General features: G+C 30.2%; 1 protein-coding gene across 7 annotated transcripts; it reads right to left on the bottom strand.

The window, feature by feature from the left end:
* Positions 1–1,731: 1,731 nt before the first annotated feature.
* On the bottom strand, positions 1,732–19,838 carry LOC126771071 (prolyl 4-hydroxylase subunit alpha-1). 7 transcript variants are annotated; one of them, XM_050490763.1, is made up of 15 exons: positions 19,579–19,838; positions 12,099–12,295; positions 11,501–11,646; positions 8,288–8,450; positions 7,942–7,962; positions 7,837–7,860; positions 6,414–6,595; positions 5,420–5,559; positions 5,317–5,337; positions 4,676–4,812; positions 4,277–4,430; positions 2,882–3,106; positions 2,735–2,794; positions 2,343–2,508; positions 1,732–1,994 (listed from the first exon to the last, which is right to left on the bottom strand). In XM_050490763.1, the coding sequence occupies exons 2-15, from the start codon at positions 12,284–12,286 to the stop codon at positions 1,873–1,875; spliced, it is 1,749 nt and encodes a 582-aa protein (XP_050346720.1). In that variant the 5' UTR covers positions 12,287–12,295; positions 19,579–19,838; the 3' UTR covers positions 1,732–1,872. The 7 variants fall into 7 exon arrangements, with proteins under 7 accessions (XP_050346720.1, XP_050346719.1, XP_050346721.1 ...); XM_050490762.1 differs by lacking the exon at positions 19,579–19,838 and adding an exon at positions 13,524–13,695; XM_050490764.1 differs by lacking the exon at positions 19,579–19,838 and adding an exon at positions 13,020–13,149.
* Between the last annotated feature and the right edge of the window lie 537 nt (positions 19,839–20,375).

Raw genomic sequence — 20,375 nt, 5'->3', positions numbered from 1 at the left:
ATACCGAAAATAATTATACTATTTATTTTATCAAGTTTATCAGAATTTTATTCTGACACTACACATAATCACTGCCTTGTAACGCATTTTCAAAGGTCCTATCACGACATTTGAAACAGATATAATTATTGTCTAATACAAAATATATTGTGTAATACTTGTTACTGAATGGTTCGATACGTACTACAAATTAGATTCAAAAGTATAGTTTTAATATAACTTGTATGACATAAAAGAATAACCATGATTTAAAAAAGAAAAAAATTGTCTTTTGAAACTGAAGTATGTATGGGTTTGTGTGATTTGGTTTTTTTTTCTTTAAATTTTGATGGAAGGTAAATGTAAATTGTCTATGTTTTTTGTCTATGTCTAGTTTTTTAGTCATGTATAAATAACATTGCTGAAATTTAAATGAATTCATGAATAGCAGTACAACCCTCGTTTCAATATATCGTTTATCCTTTTGATTAATTAGTTATGTATTGATAATAGGCGTTTGGACTCTACTACCACTTACCATCAGGTGGAGTAGAGTCATTTGCCATCCCGGGGCATATAAAAATATATATATATATATATATATATATATATATATATATATATATATATATACATAGGATGGAATTTTTTTTACAAAATTCCTAAAATATCATAAATAATGGAAACAATACATTGATTGAGAAATTTTATTGAGATATATGATTAAAATACATGTAAACAACAAGTATTTTGTTTCTAACATTAAAAATCATTTCAAATGTCATTAGTTCACATTGTAAATGTAGTATTATTTATTTATTTAGGTAGATTTGTACCCAGCTTATAATCTACTGGATTAATAATAATAATACATTATTATTTTATAAATTCGAAAGTATTTAATCATTAATTTAGGGTGGTATGTTTGAAATAATTGAAAAAATATTTATGATAAAAGAGATTTATGTTTATGCAGACCATACTTTTATATAATAATAAAAAGATAAATTAATTTTATATAAAATGAATTCAAAAATTGGACAATAGCTACTTTTTTAATTGTTTCAAAAAGTCAATTTATAATATTATATTAATCCAACATAATAAATCCTATGTAAAAATTTAAAGATTAAAATGACCAGAATAAAATTGTCATAACAGCAATAAAGATAAAACTATATATTTTTACAATACGTTAAAACACATTTTAACAAAAATATTTCAAAAATTTGTATATTTTGTTACTGTAAATAATTATAATAATTTTGTAAATATTAGTTAGTTAAAAATATTGTAAATCATAACTGCTAGATAAATGCAATGTTAATGGCCAACAAAGAATTGGAATACAATTATATATTATTCTCTTAAAACTAATAACACAATTGACAAATAATGACAGCCTCTGTGGCATTATTTATTTTTAAAATAAACTTAAAATATTTCCGACTAAGTATACATATTGAAACATAATTTTGGGCAAGATATATATTCTTCGGTTAAGCTATTATTATAAAATATAGTTTTTACGAAAATATATGACTTTTACTCTACTGCAATATTCCAGACTTAATTTTAGTCGTTGCGGTATCCTTGTTGTCGATATATTTTGTGAATAAAGTAGAAGAATTACTTTTTTCTTATTACGTAAATCATATTGTTTTTGGGTCTTTAAGTTGATAAATTAATTATCATTTTCATGATTACATCTTACCTATTAGATTATGTCAAAGTGAGATTTTTTTTTATCATAATGCAACGATTTTAGTAAACAATATATTCGTAAACCGCATATTGTTTACGCGTTCGAATATAAGATTGTGACTATGATCTAATACTATAATTATTATTTACTCTGCCTAGTTCGCAAGTGAATAATTTGAATGTAAACATTTATCTAAAGGTTTTCTTCACCAATGGTCGCGGAAGTGGTCGAATTATGCCCTCGGACTGGTACTCCAGGTCGCAGGGTTTTATCAGCTCCTGGCCTCCTTGATGGATCCACTTGTTACACACTATAAAGAGATTTTTCAATTAATTCTACCCATGATATAATTACTGAAGATGTAGCGAAGCTGTATTATGAATATTTTCTAGGCAAGCGCACTCCATATTAGACTGTATCATCACTTTCCATCAGGTGTGATAGCAGTCAAGCGCTAGCCTATATATTTAAAAAAAAAATGAAACTTCTTTGCCTCGCGGTAACATTGAGAGCCATAATATAATTGATGCCCCGGAAGCTCTTAAGGAAAATGGACGGTGTTATAGGATTTAGCAAGATATTGATGCTGACAATTTCAAATCAGATTTTCGTTTGTGTGTATGTGTTTGTGTGCGTGCGTGCACGTGTGTGTACTGACCCCACTTGGAGCCGCGCAGCACGGGGCAGGCGGCGTGGCGGGTGGCGAGGTCGCCCTCCCCCGACGGGTGCAGGTTGAGCCAGAACACGGCCGCGCCGCGCTGCGGGAACACGCTGAGGCCGAGCTCCGTGAACACCGTCGCGCCGCCCTGCGCCACGTCCGACATCTGGCGACGCGGTATGCCAACACGAAGTTAGACCAAAACTCGAGATACCGGTATGTTCAGTGTAATTTTTGTATACAAAATAACATTTATTTAAAAGTAAATTAAATTGTCACCTAGATTGATATTCATCGTCGAAATGAAGTCGTTTTTCATTAAACGATTGAGCCGCTTTTATAATATATTTACAATTAAAGTAATTACGCAAATTATGAAAAAAAAAACTTACGTAGAATAGAACCGTTGCAATACGATTGCCGCTAAAGTTTTCAAAAGCACTCTCTTGTTTCTGTAACGACACATCCTACATAAGTATCTGTTTCTAACCATTATTAATTTCACTGAATGGATTGTAAAAAAATTTAATGTGACTTACACGAGCAAAATCGAAATGCGGTTCATAATGGCCACCGATCCCGTAGTTGACGACTTGCAGTTCCTCTGCGCTAGTCATGCTGAGTCCGGTGAAGTCCGCGATTCTTCTAGACAAATTCTCTACGACGGGCGCCTCCTCGTCTTTGAGCCACGCGGATTTGCTGATGCGGTAGTGTGCGGGGACCAGCTCACCGGTCTTCGGATCGTGGACCGTTGCACGGCGGAACTAGACATGACAAAAATTTCTTATTATCTTAATTTTTAAATTATGGATTGTAATACAAGTATCATCATAAGAGTAATCAAATATTAACAAAGAAATCGCGGGTGAAAGTCTTGATGGTTTATTATGTTGATTCTGATTTATCTGTCTTACGCTTAAGGGTTTTCACAGATTTCCACTCTTGAAAAATCCAGCCAATCATCGATCCCAAACAGAGGTCATGAGTACCAACATTTTTAACAGTAAAAACTTGTAAAAAAGATAAAATAATTGAAAATTGGTATTATACAGAACTAAATATAAAATAAATTTAACGCGGAGGGTACTAGGTGGCACTGTACTTCTTATTAAATTACATGTCCATGCCACTTTCAAGTTATTTTTATATTTAGCTCTGTCAAGTGCGGATCTAAATTCGAATACATTAAATAAAGATATATATATATATATATATATTATTTTTTTTTTAGCATATGGGCCACCTGATGGTAAGTGGTCACCAACGCTCTTAGACATTGGCATTGTAAGAAATGTCAACCATCGCTTACATATCCAATGCGCCACCAACCTTGGGAACTAAGATTTTATGTCCCTTGTGCCTGTAATTACACTGGCTCACTCACCCTTCAAACCGGAACACAACAATATCAAGTATTGCTGTTTTGCGGTAGAATATCTGATGAGTGGGTGGTACCTACCCAGACGAGCTTGCACAAAGCCCTACCACCAGTAAGTATATATTTAATGTATTAATTATTATTATATATAATGCTTTAATTAATTATTATATATATTGCTTATTCTTGAATATTATTACTATTATTTTATTTTGTAATTATTTTACGTTTTTAAATTGATAGCCAAGGAACGCTGAGCCACGAGGTAAGATTAAATTTAGCAACCTAACCCTAAGTTCCAGTTAGCTTCCCGAAAACTAACATTTTCTGTTCCTTATCTTTGGTATTACTAATCCTAACTAATCTGTTTGTCATTTCAATTGTCACTTGTATCATGTAAATGCGAACGTGAGTTTATTAATTTGTTATGCATTCAACTCTTAACTATTCAACCGATCACGAAATTTTGCATAAAACTTATCCCCCTCCCGCAAGCATTCGAAGTCATGGACGGAAACTGGTATTCTTATAATTCAATGAGCAGGTTGTAACTCACCCGCGGTCGAGCCATCATCATTATTTCATATATTTCGTCTTCGTTTAAAACCTCGTGGAACACCACAATATCAGGATCAAGATACACGTACTCCATTTTGATCGGCGCCAGTCTCAGGAAAGGATGATTTTCAGTCAAGTAGCGACATGTCAGCCTGCAATAATAGATAAAAAATAATTTTCATAAGAAATCGTTGAAACTAAAGCATGCTAGGATTCGAAAACTATACAATCAATATTATAATATACTTCATTTTTACATTTTGAGTATTTAAAATAGCCAGGGTTTTGACTCTATAACAGTATTATTATATATAAAGACTTTACCTTACAATCAAGTAAATACGAACTCATGTTCAATTATATAATAACGTTAGGAGAATAAGACAACGCGACGCACCGTTTGGATATTGCCCGTGGTATCTCCATTTCACCGCGACAAAGCGACTCGTAGACTTTCCTCTCCTTTTCATATTTCGTCGGTTCCTTTGGTTTTTCATCTTCCTCCTTCGTTTCTACAGTTGGCTGTCCTGTGTCCTAAAATAATATTCACGTAAAATTTTAAAATAATTTATAGTAAAACAATTTTCAGAAATTAAACGAATTATTTCAAGAACGCTTGATGGAGTCGCCCTCTGACATTCCACTGTCACTATGACATTCTGACAGTTCTCGACCATTTTTCAAATGTGAATAGTTTAATCTTTGCAGGTCATGTTATAGTGAACAAGTGTGTATGTACACTGGTATTATCTCTATTACCTCCGATTGGACGGAAAATCCGAAACTACCAGAAATAATTCGGACGGCAGAGAACGGCAAGTGTAAGCACTGACATGACTGACTCTGGGCTGCTACTGAGAATTTCTTCGCAGAAAAACTTAATACATAATTACTATACCGATCTGGAATTAGCATCCAGGACTTTGAAAGTTAGACTTTTTTTTGCAGTGGAAGTCTTATATACTTGGTCTAGACCAACGAGGCAGACAAAGGCAACCGGAATAGATATAAGGATACTTAAGATACTAAGATACTAACTTGTGTATCTCCAGGTGAGACCTTAAGAGACCAGAGTTTTGGGATTAATTTAAGCGATTTTATTAAGTATGGTTCTGTTTTCGTTTTACTCCTAAAAACTTACCCCGCGAAGTTTCGTAGTGTGATCAGATTGCCTTTTGAAAAGGGCGTCTTGATAATGCGGTATGTTCCCTTTAGCGCGTTCGTGACTTGGGTCCAGCTTCAGCAACTTACTTGTCCAGTTCAATGCATTTCTAATATCACCTGTACAAATTAATTTACATCAGTCCATATGTTCATTATTAATAGATTGTTTTGTAGGCAACTCGTAGTAGGCGGTCATTACCGCAAATAGACATTAGGACTATAAAAGAAATATTAGCCGTCCCTTGCATTGTGAATGCGCTACCAACCTTGAAAACTAAGATTTGTTGTCCCTTGTACTTGTAACACTAACTCACTCACACTTCCAACTAGATCACAATAATAATGAGTATTGCTACTTTGTAGTAAAATATGTAATGAGTAGATGGTTCCTACCTAGACGACTGTGTAGTCTATTTTTTGAGTCCTATGTTAATTAAAATAGCACGTTTATTTTAAGTTTAATAGAATAATTAATCATCCTATAATAATCGCGCCGACCAACCTCAAAGATTAAACTACTGGACACGAGTTAGTTAAGTGTGTTGTATGTGTGGGCCAGGTAAACCCAGGTGCACTGTATATTCCCTCACGCCATAATCTGATGGGACGGCAACTGTGAAGTGTGTATACATAGTTTTTTTTTATAGTATAGGAAGGCGGACGAGCATATGGGCCACCTGATGGTAAGTGGTCACCAACGCCCTTAGACATTAGCATTGTAAGAAATGTCAACCATCGCTTACATAGCTAAGCGCCACCAACCTTGGGAACTAAGAATTTATGTCCCTTGAGCCTGTAATTACACTGTCTCACTCACCCTTCAAACCGGAACACAACAATACCAAGCACTGCTGTTTTGCGGTAAAATATCTGATGAGTGGGTGCTACCTACCCAAACGAGCTTGCACAAAGCTCTACCATCAATAAATACGCGTAAAATAATAGATTATTATTTTACGCGTTATACTGACCCAACAAGTAGTAACAGAAGCTGATATACTCCAAAATATCGACATCCGTGAAGTTGTATAGTTCATCATCCTCGGGGTATTTTTCCAAAGCCAACTTCATCCAGGCGAGCGCGTTTTTATAATCCTTCTCGTTGTACAGCACCCTGCCAAGCTCGTAGCAATCGTCAGATTTCATTGAGGTACTGCAATTAAATATAAATATTATAATCAGAATTCACCTTTGTTTGCCTTTTACCATTTTTTTTCGATTGATGCAATGTTAAAACTTTATAATGATGAAATAACAGAATTATTAGGCAGGCTTTTTGCCCGACTCCAGACGTACCATCACCGCCACTAAGAGGGTGATTGAATCGTTCTAATATGTATTTGTTAAATTGTAAGGACCGTTAGTTTACAATTGAAATCTAGGCAGTTTTTAAACAATCGAAAAATTTGAAACGGAACATTCGATTTACTATAAATAATATTTGACGCATTATATATATTTTTTTATAATTAACCTCAAATTGGCTTGTTATATTAAACATAATATTCACCGTTCATAATTTTTCGACTGCTTATATCTATAACTATTATATGTGATTAATTTTTTTATAAACTAACAGCCCTTACAATTGTCCTGTAGCATGTATGATGGTAAGCTTAGTTAACTCTGTTACCTGGCTACAGAGGGTTAATAATTATTTTGTGTGAAAATGGATATGCTTTCATCGTTTGTTGAACAATGTATAAATGCACGATTGTTCGATGCTGTAAAAATCTTTATAGGATTATGGCGGTTAGTTTGTCTTCTATATTATGTATTAAAAGGAAAGCACGTGTAAATGTTTTTATAAAAGTCATTGATATAATTTTAGAATTCATCGTAATAGCTATATTATTTTATTAATAACATGAGTCGCTCAGAAGCCAATTTAAGTTCAGAAACCAACATTTTTATGATATTTTTTATCTAAAATATTTTATTTGTTACGTAATAGAATTACTAAATTACAGAAATATATTATTTAATCCAACATAAAAATATAAAACAAGTAATCGCCATATCGTCTTCTGCGCGACTAATTTTATGAAATGAATAGTATGGGTCTCCTATAAACATTACTCCTATCCTAATGAAACAAAATGATCACTCCAAAATATATTTTTTTTATATATGTTATTGTCAAATGTTAAAAGCATTGTTATTGAAATGAAGTATCGTTTAAATGTAAATGATTGTTATTTACACTCAAATGTCAAACCACCAGTTTATCACAATGAAAATTTGTAAATGTAATTATTTTGCAGACTCTTTTTATTTGACTTATTGTCTTCTTAAAAACTATTGAATGGTAATCAATCAGCACCAACAAAAAACACAAACACTTGACAAACCCGATCTAAATATAAAAATGTTTTACTAAAAAACAAAACTTACAATATTGCGATTGATTGATTGTTACTGAAAATATTTTTAATTAATTAAATATAATTATATTATTTTGATTTTATCAATTAAATTTACTTATAATAAGTTACTTACAAAACTGGTGTACTTTCGTCTCTGTAAAATGTAATTTAAATGTTGTACTTAAAGTTTGTACGCAATATTAGACCTATTATACTTACTACTAAAATGTTAAAGATTCATTATTATTTAGGTAAAATACTTCGAAATCTTTTTTTAGAGTTAATCAATTTTGTATTTTAATAGTATAATAATTTCAGATATTGTTATATAGTTTTGAGATTTCATTTATTATGTCTTATAGGTAAAGGTAATAAACGTATGCAATATTTTTTTTGAAGCGTTTTTGTTTTTTTTTTTTAATTGTATCTATACATAGATGTGTTTTGTAATATATTTTTAAGTTTTGCAAATGATATACCTATATATAACACCGTTCAATATGCCCTCAGCAAGGTCGTTGACATCAAGGTGGTAGGTCTCCTGCAAGCGAGTGAGAGCTTGAGCAGCCCCCGTGAGATCCTCCAGCGACGGATACGGAGTAAATTCGTTATCAGATATAAGTGATGTATTCTTTACATATTCTGAAAATCATATTTACTTATTTGTATATTTATAGTCCTCCAAAGCTAAAACTAAAATATAAATATGTTGCATAAGTTTGCATATATTATATTAACACGTAAATGTTCTAGAAACGACAATGAAGAAAAATACAAGAAAATATCGCAGTATTTATTTTTATTGTAACGGTATTTTAATACTCCATATAGTTTGTTAACACTATTGTATATGCAAATTTATGGTTGATACAAATCTCAATCAGAGTGAATTGGTTACAGTTTATAATGTTATTTTTTAACCAGAAATAATAAATACACGATAGCCTGTGTGAGTTTAATCGTTTAAAGCCACAATCCATATTATTATCAGATATAAAATATATTTTAAAATTTAAATATAATGAGTTCTCAAAATACAAAAATGTACTTTAATTATATATATGTTAAAACTGTAATAGAATTAAATAAATACACAATATTTTTTTCTTTTATTCTTATAAAAGAAAAAAATATTGTGACAATCGTCATACTTTCTCTCTATTAAATCATTTATCATTAAATTGAAAAACAGATTGGTCCATATACCTACCTCTTGTTAGAAATTCTTCATAATGGATAGCGTACAAACAGAAAAATAAATATATATTAATAAGTTTCATATTAAAGTACATTAAAACCATTAAACAAACATTTTATATAATATATACATATTGATATTATTAATTTGTGTAATTTGTGTAAAAAGTTGTATCGGCGAAGCTAGGCAAGGTAAATTCTGTTTAAGTAACGAACATCGAATCGAAAAGTAACCAATTAAAATTATTCGGCAGGCAGGCAAGTTTTGGTTATTGCTACTTGAGGTGAGGGTTGCTACAAGTAAAAAACATTTCGCTGGCAAAAAGCTAGCTCTTTACATAATAAAACAGATTAATTCCCATCGTGAAAGTAGTCACGACGAAGACACTAGATAGACGTTCATTATATTCATTGCAAAACGGAATATATGCACTTAAAGTTAATAAACACTAAAGCTGATCATTACGATTGTGTCATAATAATGTTCGTGAGGCACGTTCGTATTTTTGTTCACAAATCATGATTACGATATAAACGCAAACGTAACTCCAGAAATAAACCTAATGGCTTCAATGAGTACTAATACAGAGGTAGCATATTGTAATGTTTATTTTCATTATGACAGTGCAAATAAAGATATTTGCTATTGGTTAATATTGTCGTGCCGAAACGATTGTTGTTTACAGAAATGTATATTTACGTAACGGTGTTACATGATTAAAAAAAAGATTTTTTTTAGTACTACATTTTGCCACAATACGCTTCGCTTTAAAATTGTTTTTATTTATATTATATGTTAATATCGAATTACTTAAATAAACACAAATTATTGTGTTATAACGTGTATATGTCATTTTTAGTAATTAATCCTAATATATACTAATATTATAAATGAGGAAGTGAGTTTGTGTTGAGTTAAAGTAAATTTTGCATTCATGGGGTACAGCAAAGGACAGGGTACTTAACACCGGCTCCATCGCACCGAGGAGTTAATAAGTAACTCGTTTACAAAAAGTTGCTCTTCTCAAAGTCCAATGACGACGATAATTCATTACGACAAAGAATGTCCTATACGTGCTTTTCGAGGCACGGGAATGTAGCATTGTAAAGTTCCTAACTCCAGATCGATTAATATTTTTTACCGTAACAGCCTGTGAATGTCCCACTGCTGGGCTAAAGGCCTCCTCTCCTCTTTTTGAGGAGAAGGTTTGGAGCTTATTCCACCACGCTGCTCCAATGCGGGTTGGTAGAAATTTATATTTTTTTAGCAAAAAGAAAACTTTTGCATATTGATGTTTCTAAGCAGATTAATGATATTAGATTAAGCAAGTTTTAATTATTATTATACTGAATTACAGGAAAAATGCGTCTAGCATTATATTATGTATATTTTATATAAAGGAAAATTTCACAAAAACTAATAATAATAATTCGTTTGTGACCCTTTGAACCGTTGGTTCAGTTTCGATACTTTCATTTTTATGGTCAGCTCGGCCTGACATGCAAGATAGGCTCCAGACGAAGGAAATCCTCAACAGTAAACAGCATAGATACGAAATTTTATATATAAAAGCTTTTTAACCCCCGCGCAAAACGAGGGGTGTTATAAGTTTGTGTGTGTGTGTATATCTGTTTGTATGTCTACATCAGATCGTAGCTCTCGAACGGATGAACTTATTTTCATTTAGTTGCTTTTGTTTGAAAGATATCTAAGTCGAGTGTTTTAGGCTATGATTGAAGAATATTGATTCAGTCGTTAAATAGCTATGGAGGTGGAAGAGGGGATGAATAAACGATAGTAAGCGAATATATCCGAGTTCATTGCAAATGTATGTATTTGATTTGTGTATTACAAAATTGGCTGTTGATGGGGGGAGGGGGTTAGTTATGGGGAAGGGGATGAATTTATCATATTCAGCGAACATACCCGAGTGGGGTACCAAATGAAAGAATTTGATTTGTATATTGAAATACAATAACAAGTTGATTAAGCGGTTTTAACTAACTAACTTACTAAAAAATGACATATTCATGTTTGCAGTAATCCTTTTTAGTTTGTGTAAACTGTAAAAATTATCACTGTTACATAAAAAAATATATTAAAATTTATAAATGAATAATTAATATAAAATAAATAATTAACTAGATCTTTTTTAAGTAGTTATAATTTATATTTTTTAGAAATAATAATAATAATATCCTAAAACATTTTTCACACACGGCCATCTGCTCCCAAATTAAGCTTGTACAGAGCTTGTGCTATGGGAACCAGACAACTGATATACTACATATACTATTTTTCTTTTGTAAATACATACTTATATAGATAATTACAACCAGACTCAGGACAAACAGATATATTCATGCACACAAATATCTGTCCTGGGTGGGAATCGAACCCACAACCTTCGGCGTGAAAGACAAGCATCCACCAACCGCGCCAACCGGCTCGTCAAATATATAAAGAAATGTTAAAAATATATATGTATAATTACCTGATCCGATTTCGATTTTCTTTTCGATAAAATCTAAATCCGTAGTCAACCTCTTTATCAGCGTAAATGCATTTATCGGATTGCCCAAATAATTCGGAATGTCCTCCATAGCCTTTTCATGTTCAATTTGGTATACTTTTAAATGACTGCAATAAAACAATATATATATTAAAAGAAGAAAACATACATGACATTATGTATTATCTATTTCCATTAAATTTTAATGACTGATCCATATTTAAGAGTATTAATAAAACTATTATTTATTAAAAAGCTTTTTTGCACAATTAGTTATATTTTTAATCGAGCTTTGTACCTTCAGTACATTACTTGAAAACATGTTTAAGTAAATTTTCTTATTTGGCGCCTAAAATTAATCTCCAAAGTCATACATCGTTTAGGTTCATGTTATACAACAATAATACGATCACTAACATTAACTTTTTTTACCGAATTTGAACATGATTCGTTCGTCTAGCAGACTGGTAGAGTCAGAAAAAAAAATTATGTGACAGACGAAAAGACTGACAAACACGACATTCTATCTTAACTTGCGTAGATTATTTCGACTGATTCAATTAAAATAAAATAAAAATACCTTTTTAAAACATCTATGCGTTTCTCTTCCTTTTCAATGTATTCTTCCAATTCTTCAATAATCCTAAGGTGGGTGTCTAACAGCGGTTCCACATCAGATATAGCAGTGTATAGTTCTGCTCGCGTCGATACAAAAAATAAGCCAATGAAAATTAAAAGGAGAGATGAAATTTTCACCACGTAATTCATTTTTCAATTCTAAAAGCAAAAAAAAAATATTTTTTATTAAAATCATCCATTACGATATATGTTTTAAATTTACAATACATTTCTATTATATTATAATAAAATCAATATTTACAAAATAGTTTTTGAACGTTTACTAAGCAAACGCTTAATACAAAAATAGATAAACTATCTATAAAATACAGTTTGGAATACAAAGATTCACTAAACAGAATGCCCGAAAGACAGAGAATAATATAATCAGTTTTTTATCACACTACAAAACAAAATATATATATATGTACATGATAACTGGGAACGGTTCGCGGTATACATAAGGAATATTCTAAAGATAACGAGAAACGCATGTGTGTGTTACGAAAATATGTCTATGCGTTACAGCGACCAATATCTGGAGCAATTATTAGTCACAAGTTTATTAATTGGCTATTCATATTTAAACGAATAGGAACTCATTCATAACTTTTAAAAGTAGTTAAATCAACAATTATTTAGAAATGTAAGGATAATAAAACAGATTTAACTATTTAAATGATGAAATCTTAAAAAAACTTTTTGGTGTGTTTAATTGGATTAACACTAATTATGTTCCGTCAAAATCTTTATTTCATATTAGATAAATTTATTTATTAGACGTTTAATTTTTGCAGTATTTAAGAAAAGAATTTTTAAACTAGAATGAAATATATAAACCATAAAATGGGATTATTATTACCATATATTTTCGTTAACTTACTTTTATAAATAGTATATTTTCCTGTACGTATATGTTAATATTAATTTATTTTGTATAAAACTAGATATAAGTTCCGGCTGCAAGCTTCACAGAAACTAATATAAATGACAACGAAACTTTTAGTTGATAACTCCAAGAGCTCTAGAATTTTCGAATACAATATTAAATTTTATTGTAGTAACATGATTTTTTTATGACTAATGATTAAACAGCTTTATTAAACAACACTAAAAATGGTTTTTATTATTATTTAAATCATATTTTTTTTATTTCAAAAATAATGCACAACAATAAAACGCGGGTATTAATTGTCTATTATAAAAACAATTATTGAAAAAAAAATTTAAAAAAATAATAATTTCATGATATACATGGCAATAACAGAGCAGAAAATTGATTGTATATATTTTATATTACATTGAAAAAGCTTGTACATACAGCAAAGAAATATAGGATGAAACTACTAAATATATTTTACATTTAATAAATGATGGGTTTACGTACCTAGAGTAACTCATAACCAAACTTAACCTATGCACAAAAACGTTCACTTGAAATAAAATGAACAAACACCGACGATGTAAACTTCACTAAAATACTATCATACAAAATGTGATCAGACTTCCTTCATCCGGCATGGGCGGCATACGAGCAATGAACACTAAGCCAGCACACCACACATCGGGTCAACGGACAAATAAAAACATCGCTCAGAAGCTAGCGACAAAACGAAATGACCTTATCAAATGATGACGATTTTATTCAAATAATAATTTACATGAGCTTTACATTTATTAACAATCACTCTATTTAAATTCAATAAACTTAAATAAAATATCAACATTATTAAAACTCGTGTTATATAAAAAGATTGTACCAGAGCAACAAGTTCAATGGCTGATTTGAAATATTTAAAATCCAAAATTGTACAAATACAGCAAACCAGTTCGAGAAGGCAAACTTTATTCATATTAGTCATAGTGATATTAATCGCGCTGTCCATAATAATAATTTAAATTGTAAAACGTGTCGCTTGGAATCGAAATGATTATTATCAGCTATCTCTAGACATAGCAACAACATTTCATTCATCTTAATTAAGACCAATTCAACATAGTTATATGTAATACGAACGATATCATCGAATGTTTTGCATTCCATAAGAATACATGAAGTTGTAACAAAAAAGAAATATAGAAATTAAAAAAATAGGTAAGGTTTTTTTAAAGAGCAATCCTTTTGAGACAATTATTATAACATAGAAAACATCTATTATATACAAATAAATAAAATAGAAATTTGATAAGAAAGTATTTTAAAGTTAATATGGCCATTTGCGAGTTACCACAACCAAAACTATCATTATTTTTGTCTGTGCATCTGGAGTAATTTTGAAAACGGCTAAAATACAAACTAAAATAACTAAATTTTATAAGAAGTATTTCAAGGTACCGTTTAGTATTTATTTCATGAAAATTGGTTGAGTCTATCAAAAGTTATAAAAAATTAAAGTTCGCGTAATTATTTTTGTTGTTATATGTTTCGACCATTAGCCCATAGATGGCGGTGTGCTAAATAATTTCTTATTCGCAGTGTCCAAATTTTCTAGAGTAGAATGACCTTACATATTATTGGTTTAGCTGTACGTTGTCACTGTTCTGTCGTTGTTTCGTTTTGAGTTTTTCATTATTATCATTTTTCGATAATATTATGTACTTTATGGCTTTATGTTGCAATTATTATCGGTTGTAATTTTGTTCTATTAGTCTTAAGATAATATTTTTGTTTTGAATTTTATAAATTATTAATTTTTACTTTTAAGATTACCTATTCCTTAGTTGTAGGGTTTAATAAAGTTTGCATTAAATTCTTAAGTTGTAACCTTGTTAATAGTTTAGGTTAGAAGGACTGTCCTTTTTTTAGTTTTAAGTAAATTTTTAAAGTGATTGAAGTGGTGGTTTTTTTTTCTATAAAGTACTTGCTGCTGCTTTACGCATGGGCAACTATACGTAGCATGTTCACACAATATTGTATATAAGGAAGCATTACAATAATTCAGTATATATATTTTTCTTTAATTACTTGAATAATAACAATCGCACTAATATCATAAATACGAAAGGTTGCGCGAGTAATTGTAACTTCATGCTTTATCACAGCTAAAATTTCATATAATTAATATATTTTGGTTTTTTTATCCCATTAACTAGAAATAAAATTTGGTTATGACGCGGGCGAAACGCTAGTTACGCAATAAAAAATAACAGGAGTAGGAGCTTTACGGGTGTATAATAATTAATTAGTAATTAAATACATAAAAATCTTCAAATACAAACAGCTGAGTACTGAGGCCGCAACTTAAAGCATGTCTATGTCCTATTCAGGTGATCAATCCTCTTCGAATTATTTGAACCCAAGTAGCAAACGGTCTTTTCAAAAATATTATTGATTTGATATTATTCGACGAGTAGTCTTTAATTCTTCAATACAACACATGCATGTCAATTTTACTATATTTATGCTCTCCCATCGAATTATGAGAGTAAGGAACAAATAGGGCATATGTGTTTGGGCACACAATATCATTGTTAATATTACTATACTTTTCTAAATAATAGTCTTTTTTAAGGCGTGGACACATATTTGAGTTGCATTAAAACCTTGTTATCGAAAAAACTTTTTTTAAGTTAGTTATATAACTATATATATGTTAATTTTCATAATTTATAGACCTCGATCTTTTTAAACCTTTCAAAAACAATTAGAATTACTTCTTCTTTTTCTGTATTAGAAATAAATAAGCAAAATACCATTTACCACTATCACAAAAAATTGATATCAACATATTAAGTAATACAACGCCAAGGGAACCTTCAGCTTATTTTTTGCAATATCATTTTCATATTATTTTTTAACGATTTTTTAGGTTAGTTGATACACGCATATCGAGATACAACCCTCTGAAGCCTAATAAATCAGTGTGGGAAGAGACGTTGGGCTAAACAGACCTACGACACTATACTCGGCCAACGTAGAGTACAGAGGGCGCATTGTCTGTGCGAAACATATTTACGGTAACGCCCTGTAGAGTAAGGTAACCTCTTAAGAATGACCACCGTGGCCGAAACTGGTCAGGAAGACCAAATAATCCTAATTGTTTAGACAGTATACGAAAATGTAGTTGCAAAAAAATATATATTGTTACGCATTATATTCGTGTGCTAGTAAAATTTTGTTTTTTTTTTTTAAATGTTTATAAAACAAAAGGAATATTTCTTTCCGAAACATATTATATAAAATTGTCACAAATAACACTGAGGCGGCGTAAGGCGTGGGCGACGTTAGCCATCGCCTAAGACCTCGCGATCCGGGGGTTTTTATGCATGGAGAGTTTATGCATTACTTCAAAGAACTCCGTGAACGAGCCAAAAAATTTTACTCGTCATGGATTGATATTATTGACATAACTAAATATGGTTTTAGGCAGAGGGTTTGGATAAATGTATCTCGCCCACATAGAGTTTAGGTCTTGCTCCGCCACTGAAATAACATTATATAAATTGATTTTTCAAACGTTAAATTATATATTTGTTCTTTTAAACAACCGTAACATCGATTCGTTTAAATGCAAGCTTCGAATAATTCAAATTTCCGTTATACTATACAATTACATAATTAAAATTGAAAAATGCCAAGGACAGCAGTAGAATTATCGTACACAATAAGAAACTTTCCTGTGACACAAAAAAATAAATTTCTATTTTAAGATAATGAAAATAAAAAATACAAAGTTATTAGACTTTTAGTGTATTTGTTATTCATCAATAAAGCCGCACAACTAGTCACAAGTCTTTAAGCCCATAGAGAAGTGTGAAAAGCTTGAATCAGCTTACAGCCAATTAAAAAACGAATGAATATTTTTTCATCGCATATACTTTATTTCCATTTAAAAATTTTCTTTCGTCATTTTGGCAGATATGGAGGCAATAAGCAGACATTCTTGCTGTGCTATTAATACTAAATTTTTCTTTTTACTAAGTTTCAATATCAAAACTCAATTGACTTCCGAACAGTGAATGGATCGGACAGGACTAGTAACGTCGTCACGGCATTGGGGCAATAAACATGATGTTTGTTACCTGCGACCAATTAAGAGGCCTATCACAGAATTACTTTTATCAAAGTAAGGTATTTTCACACGACGACGACTCGATCAGGGTTTACTTCACAGCGCTGTCGTTATCGCTATACAATCTTGATGATAGTTTTTCTATTATTTAATTTATTGATTTTTTTTTTAATATTGTTAATTATGATGAGCAATTCAATAATTAGAAAAGGCAGATATCTCAAAATCTAATAAAACTATTTTTTTTAATATATATATATATATAATATTTTTTTAAATATATATATATATATATATATATATATTAAATTTTAGTTTCAGTATGTTTTTACTGTGTGATTTGAGTGTGTTCAGTGATTGAGTTTGTGTGCATTCCAGTTGCTGCCACTAGCTATCCACCTGCGGCTTCCCTCGTGTACATGATTATAGTATTTTTTTTAGAATAATTGCAATCCCCTTTTTAAGGAAATTACTAATATTAGGAATTTTAAAGCTTATGCTGGAAATTAGGACAATAGCCCAAAGTTCGAACGTGGGACTTGTGTGCGGCTCGTAAACGTAGCGCTATCGGTCCTCATATGGTTTTGTATTCCCTTTATATTTTTGGCTTTTGTATTTTTAAGAATGTTAGGTAAGTATTCTAAATAAAATAAATTATTTTGATTGAGTTTGCTTATATTTATTTATTTAACTTAAAAATGGTCTTTTATACATGATCTATAACAGGTAGGCGCATTATACAGTTTACGCTCTATCGTTTGGCAAACCACGCCAATATTTCGGCATAGGTCCTACCTCTAGAAGCAGTCGCATAGTACTGAATTCAAACGCCCGTCGCCCAACGCATCGGATTTTGTAGCATTTTAGACGTTACAATTATGTTTTTTAAATCTTTTAATTAGATATTTTTTTAAATAATAAAAAAAAACATTATATATGAAGTAATATTAATTTTGGTATATTTTTTGTGTAATAATAATTATTCGTTAAGGAAAAATTCAAAACTATTTCGGAGCATTTTTAGTAGTTTTTTGCCGTATTATGTGATTTTTTTATAGTTAATTCTTACAAATATCAAAATTTTCTGTTTAAAATATAGTATTGTATTTGTTCCATTTAAATTGGTCATTACTGTAGTTCAATCTACGAACGCAAAAAATTGCATTCGCGCATTTTATGTAAAACTTGCTTTTGTATTTTGACTGTATAAATAGACAAGTCCAAATTTAAAAAAAAGAAGCCGCTATGATATATACTAATAACTGTTTTTCATTTTTTAATAAGTAAAAAATTTCAAAATCTTTTGTTTCTCAGAATATGAACACCAGTCTACCGTTTAATGAAAAAATGTCAATTGAAATATAATAACTCTCTTAAGTACTGTCTCAGAAGAAGTTCTGACTAGTTTTCTTAGAGAACAAACTATAGACCCAACAATAATTTTTTTTTAATATTGACAAGTGATTAACTTGAATTCTATAGAGAAGTTGATAGCTATTAACACTTAAATAAGCCAAAATAACTAAAGTAAATCTGCTACACTGTCAGTATTGGAAAAGATAGATTATGGAAAAAATCTGATTTATTAATATAAATTTAAGTTAACTGGTTTACATTAAATTGCTAAATTATAAACTTATAGTACCCATGTCTTCAATGAGTGGTTTTAATTACTGATATATAAAAATATCTGTAATCATATATTTACTTGCTTTAATCAACCAGCACACAATTCATACAATATGCGTCACTTCATAAGCATTTCTTTTAACATGATACATTATCTAAAAGTTGGAAATCTAAATGGGAAATTAGTAAAAGATATTCCTGGATTTTATTTAATATTGTGTATTATGCACACTACTCTGCAATATATAGAATAGTAATTACATTTCATGCCTAAACAACAAAACTCCAACTACAACTTTGTGGTATACCTTAGTTCCCACTAACTCACTCCGACTAATTCATAAGTAACTATATGAATTTGTTCTTCAGTAAGTAATTTGTAGAACAATTGAAGCATGGCTAAAAGAGGCAGATAAATTTGTAAAGAATTAAAATAATAATAATATGGTTTTGTCTGTAGGAGACCATAAAATAAATTATGTTTAAAGATGAAATTATATATAGTATAATTTGTTTGGATAGATATAATAAGTGCAGTAAAGTCAGTAGGATTTAAATGAAAATATGAAACCTAAGTATAGTATATAACCAAATAAATTAAAATAGAATAATGAGATAAATTAATTTAAATCTCTCATAAAAACACATCCACAAATATAATATGCCAATACTAATAATTGAGAGGGTTTAGAATTGTAACAGTAAAATTGTATTATATTAATTATATTATTGACTTACTCAACGGTATATAAAACTACATACAAAAAAAAAACTACATACAAAAAGATATTTATTACTTACATGATTTATCTTACTATTTCATTCCAGCAGTAAAAATATTGAATAATCAATACAGCATGTTAATTAATAATTGAATACCGAGATAATAATTTTGTATTAATTAGATTTTTAATTTAATACAATGGACTATCACATTCAAAACTATACCAAGCAATTCATAATACTTCACTTCGATTTTTACTTTGAGCTCATAGCGCAGACTCCGGCCCGGTCTCCGGTTAAAAAGTTAAAAGTAGACAGTGTATGAATGTAGACTTGCGCACAAGCCACAAGGGATAAAGGAATATCGATTTCATCAGTTGTAATTGTAATCGACTCTCACGTTCCGTTTATCTACACATAAATTACCATTTTAATTCTCCTATAATATTTTTATTTTCTTCTTTTATTTAATAGACATAAAATAAATATTTACTCTCACTTACCAGAGAACGAAAGTACGTTACAAATGGTTTAGACAGAGATAGAATTACCAAATCTTTTATCTCTTATCGAGTAACAGTTTTATCAAGGTCGGCTACTCAAGTAGCGAAACAAACTTGATAGTTGGTTCATTCATTGTGTTTTTTGTTAAATTTTTGCTCATTTTTATGTCAGAAAACTATTCTAATCCAGTGAAAAGACAGATAAGCCAATTCTCATAGCACGTGAATTATACAAGTGCAATGCAGCATACAATTACAGGTACAATTTTTTATTTTCATATTTTAATCACATTAAATCGTCAATATATCCTGGGACATTTTAATATATCAATCTTAATAATAATAAGCTTTTATTTGTGTTAACAGAGACAG

The sequence above is a fragment of the Nymphalis io genome, chromosome 10 (assembly GCF_905147045.1).
Source record: "Nymphalis io chromosome 10, ilAglIoxx1.1, whole genome shotgun sequence".
NCBI lineage: Eukaryota > Metazoa > Arthropoda > Insecta > Lepidoptera > Nymphalidae > Nymphalis > Nymphalis io.
This window is presented reverse-complemented; position numbering and strand designations above follow the sequence as displayed.